Source organism: Hipposideros armiger, unplaced genomic scaffold (genome assembly GCF_001890085.2).
Source record: "Hipposideros armiger isolate ML-2016 unplaced genomic scaffold, ASM189008v1 scaffold_680, whole genome shotgun sequence".
NCBI lineage: Eukaryota > Metazoa > Chordata > Mammalia > Chiroptera > Hipposideridae > Hipposideros > Hipposideros armiger.
In genome coordinates this window covers 770,579-775,647 of record NW_017732030.1, presented here as the reverse complement: position 1 = coordinate 775,647, position 5,069 = coordinate 770,579, and the positions used below count along the sequence as shown (strand labels likewise).

General features: G+C 40.7%; 1 protein-coding gene across 1 annotated transcript in view; it reads left to right on the top strand.

Moving 5' to 3' along the window:
- HIBCH (3-hydroxyisobutyryl-CoA hydrolase) overlaps positions 1–5,069 on the top strand; it is a 103,414-nt gene that overhangs the window by 89,657 nt on the left and 8,688 nt on the right. Inside the window, exon 7 of the mRNA XM_019626482.1 lies at positions 934–1,053. Within this exon, the coding sequence (XP_019482027.1) occupies positions 934–1,053 (120 nt within the window). The remainder of the gene's footprint in view (positions 1–933; positions 1,054–5,069) is intronic.

The window sequence follows — 5,069 nt, the reverse complement described above, 5'->3', positions numbered from 1 at the left end:
GCAACCCACTGCAGCAAGGGCTGCAGCCTACGCCTTCGCCGGCGACTCATGGCAACCCAGCCCCAGGTCGAGCTATTTTTCAGCATCTTAGCTGCAGAGGGCGGTGTCACTGGCCCTCATATGTGGGATCCGAACCGGGGCCCTCTGGCGTCCCAAGCCAGTTCTTAACCATTGCACCACTTGGCCAGCCCTCCTTATGATTTTCTTAATAACATTCTTGTTTCTTTAGTTTACTTTGTTGTACATATAATGGGACGTCTTGCAGCAGCTGTTGTAGTCCCAGTCATACAGATGTATTGGGACACTAGGAATAGCACCTTTAAATTCAAAAGGAAGTGACATAGCATTGTAGCCAAGCAGTTAGGCTTATAATTCTTATTTTATTAAATATTTAAATACGATAGAAGAGCGCTTCACAGTACCTTGAATCTTGAATAGGTTTCTCTACTTACTTCCAAGGTAAGTGGATTTATTTACAGGTGAAGACTATAGTTAAGACACTTATCTAGTGTCAGAGTGGGAAGGACGTGCTATGGTATTTCTACTGTACCTTTATATTATAAAGTGAAACAGCTTCTCGTAGTGGTTAGTGGTTTCTAAGGCATGTATTAATTAAGTTTATGTAAGCATAATCACTGAGTACTTGGTTGGGATCATAATTTATATCAGGCAAGATACCAAATATAGATTTATTAAGTTATAGGTATAGATTTTATTGCACTGATGAAATGGTTTTCTTTTTGTGGGATTAGAAAACTTCCGTTTGGTGCTTTGGCAGGGTTAGGCTAAGGCGTAATCTCACTTTTATGGGACTGTCATATCAAAGTACTGTTGAGCAGATTTTAATATGATTTATATCAAAACTCACCTACTTTATTACAGACAATAAAGGAACTATTGGTCTAAAACTAGTAAAAAATTTTTCTCTAATAGGCAATCAATAAAATGTCTCCAACGTCCCTAAAGATCACACTAAGGCAACTCATGGAGGGGTCTTCAAAGACCTTGCAAGAAGTATTAACTATGGAATATCGGCTGAGTCAAGCTTGTATGGTAAGAATTTTTTTTCAAGTTTATCATTTTCTAGTTATGAACATAACAGAAGCTTACTGTAGAACATGTAAAATACAGAAAACTATAAGAAAATTAAAACTATCTGTAAATGTACTCTCTGAAAACACAACAGGCCAGTTAGCTTAGGTGTGTGGAAGCACTGCACCCGCATTGTTACTAAGCCTTTATGACACAGCAGTGACATTTGCATGCAAGTGTAAGGCCGCTAGCCACATGTGGAATTCAAAATAGAAATTAGCCAAAGTGTAAACTCGCTAAATCTGAATTCCGTCATTGGTAAAATGGAGAGGGAGGGAGGGGGGGGAGAGAGAGGAGAGAGGGAGAGGGAGAGAGGGGGAGAGAGAGAGAGAGAGAGAGAATAAAAGTATAAAACGCACAAATGGAAGTTACTGTTCTGTTACATGTTTTAACTAATAGATTAGCATTGAAAGTACCATTGTAAATACACTTAAAATAGATAGTAATCACATAGAATATTATTGATTTCATGAAACATATGAGAGTCATAGTGATTTCTTCTTTCAGGTGATAAACTCTTAAAAAACAGAATTATGCCTTTTGTGTTATATGTAGAAGGCCTTTAGATTAATAAATTTATGGCTTGAAGGAAATATTTTAATTACTAGAAAGAAATCCCTAATGGACTTGCACATCTTGAAATTGTTATTAAGATATTCAAAGTAGTTTCTCATACCATAAACAAAGCGCTATTAGTCATATCTTAAAGTCACTTCTGGAAGGATAGAAATGGCTGTTGAGGTCTGTTGTTCTGAGTAGGCACTGTGATAGGAACTCGACATGCATTCTCTCCATTAAATCTTACACTCTCTCTAGAAGGACAGGTACTGGTACTGTCTCCATTTTACAGATGCAGAAACTGGCATAGAGGAGTAACCTGCCCAAGGTGGTGCAGAGACATGGCCTTTGAAACCCGGTGGTTTCACTCTGGGGCCTGCACTCTTGACCACTACCTGCTCTACCTCACACAGTCCATGTTTTTCATGGTCCATTCAGGGCACTGCCTAGATTGATTGAGTCCCTTCTTCCTTCATTTTCTTAGCAACTATGTTAGCTGTGTGCCAGGCACTGTGCTAAGTGCTACACTGTTGAAAGAGTGACACTGTCCTTGTTCTTATGGAATTCATAGCATGCTGAGACTATAAAGAACAAGTAAACAGAATAAACAAAATGATAACAAATTGGGGTAAGCACTCTAAAAGAAATATACTGGGTTGGTGATAGAGAATGATGCGCAGACAGCAGGGAGTCCTGAGACAAAGGGAAACCTCCTTCAAAAAAGTAGGGCAGCTGCTCCTGAAACTAATTATACTATTGTATGTTAGCTGTATTTTAGTAAAAATCTTTGGGAAAAAANAAATTTTATTTTATTGGGGAACAGCCATGGTCATTGGTTACACATTACTTTCAATGGCATATTTTAGGGAGGGCACAGCGCACAGTGGCCTATGCGGGGATCCAACCAGCAACCTTGGTATTATCAGCACCACGTTCTAACCAACGGAGCTGACCAGTCGCCCCCATGATATTTTTTAATGTCTGTAGTACCTACAGTGATTGCTTTATAATTAGTGCTACTACCTCTTCTTCTTTCTCCAATCCACTATCCCCATATACTTTACTTTTTCTTTATATTTTCAGGCTCTTGACTGGTCAGAATTCTTGTTGTGGAAAACAGAACCCACACCAGGAACTCTGAGCAGAAAGGGAGTTATTAATGGGAATAATAGATACTTCACAAAACCTTGGGGTACCTAACCAGAAACTGTTTAATTTTACCCATCAGAAAGGTGAACTTACATTGAAGGGAACTATCAAAATGTGGAGAAGTTACCCTGAAAATTGGGGACAGCCATAAATGAGAGATTTAATTAGGGACTCTTTACATTAACCAAGTGTAATGTAGAACATGAGTTCTTTTTGGTTTTTGATATCTGGATTTAACTAGTATAAAGGAAAAAGAAAACCCAGAAGATTGTTTTCTAAGATTATGTAGTGAATCGGAGAAAGAGTTGGGGCTTAACTGTCTGTATAATCCTTCAGTCACCACTGTAGCCTCTTGGTAGCATTTTTCTATTTATATCAATAGGCTCGTGGAATATTGTTTTTCTCTTGATAATGCAAATCAGACTGTATTATTATTATTGGGTGCTCCGGTAGATTCCTGAGGGGAGAGGCAGAGGCATTATCCTGAGTTTTCCTTATATTTGAAATGCTTTTTGAGTGCAAGGATCATTTCCTGTTTATTATTGTCTCCCTGGAAGTGTCTAATGCATGCTCAGTAATAGATGTTCAGTAATATTGTTGAATTGAGATGAGAATGTGAATGATTTGATAAAACTAAGGGAAAAAGAAGTTGGCTTTTTGACATACAGGAGACAACTAACCTTTAAAGTGTCAGATAAATTGGTTAGAAAACTGACCAATGTTAGTGTTCTACCGTGAAGTAGAAATGTTTTCACTTCATTTGAGTGTAGGATTGTACCCATATACATTTCTTACATAGCTAAAGTTCTAGGCCCTAATCATTTATCAAATTTTCCAGAACAGTTAACGTGTCTCCTTGTTAATGAACAAAGCTATCTTATGTGATCTTTAACACTCTTCCCCGTCCTTGGGTCCTCTGACATGCGTCTCACCTCCTTGCCAAGGGAAGTCTGGCCTCTGTGTTCCCGTTCAGCTGTCCTGCCTCCTCTAGGAACGAACTGCGTCAGCCATCTCCCTCTTGTAGCATCTTCAGTTCTGCCTTCCTGGGTTAGTGACACATTTTTTTTCTGCCGTTATTTTCAAAGCTTTCCTGCCCTTACAAAAAGTCTTCCCTTGACTTTTTTTCTCAAGCTACCATCCTTTGTCTTCCCTCTGACCATCAAAATTACTACACAAGTTTTTCTTCATTTCTTCTCTTCTGCATCACCTGACGCAGTGTCCTGTTTTCCACCCTTGTTTTTTCTGGCTTTTCTTCAGCCTCTGACTTTCTTGACTGCTTTGATAGCCTCGTGTAGTAGAAGGAGGTGGGTTTTGGAGCTGACAGGCTTGGCTTTGGAGCCCTGCTCTGTGTGACGTTGGACAAATTCATATCGGAGTCAGGTTTCCTTCTTTGTAAAATGCACATACATGTGAGTGTTCTTTCCTGAGAGCTAAGCTCAGTAAATGTTCCTTCCCTTCCCTGTTTTGCTCGGTTTTTGACACATTGCCCTATCCTGTATTGCCATACCATTTAGGAGGTGGGCAGTAGTTCTGTCTCAATTTACCAAATGAGGGAATTAAGATTAATCATGTTGGAGGCTGTGGAGCTGGGATTCCACCCTAGTGCTGTCTGACTCTAGAGTTCAAACCCTCAGGCTCTGTGCTAAATGGCCAGCGTACTTAGAGTTGTTCGAAATTACAGTGTCCTTGGGGTGTCGGTACACCAGTTTCTTCTTATGTCTGTCTGATGAAAACATTTTTAATTAATACACCTGACCGTTGAACAACATGGGTTTGAACTGCACAGGTCCACTTATATGCGGATGTTTTTTCAATAAATAGCTGTATTTTCTTTTCCTTATGATTTTTTTTTTTAAGATTTTTATTGGGGAATTGCGGGGATGGGGATAGTGCTGGGGAATTGGGGGAAGGGGAACAGACAAGTTGCTGTCCTTTTGTTCTTCAGTCTGGTTGTGGAGGACGTTGCTTCACTGGCCCAAGTTGGCACCATCATTGCGCTCTTCCTGGGCAAGGCAGATCAGTCACCGGTTTCTGGACAGCTGCTCAGGGCGACTTGAGGGCCACTCACTCTGGCTGCTGGCTACACACGGTAGCCATGGCAACCCACTGCAGCAAGGGCTGCAGCCTACGCCTTCGCCGGCGACTCATGGCAACCCAGCCCCAGGTCGAGCTATTTTTCAGCATCTTAGCTGCGGAGGGTGGTGTCACTGGCCCTCATATGTGGGATCCGAACCGGGGCCCTCTGGCGTCCCAAGCCAGTTCTTAACCAT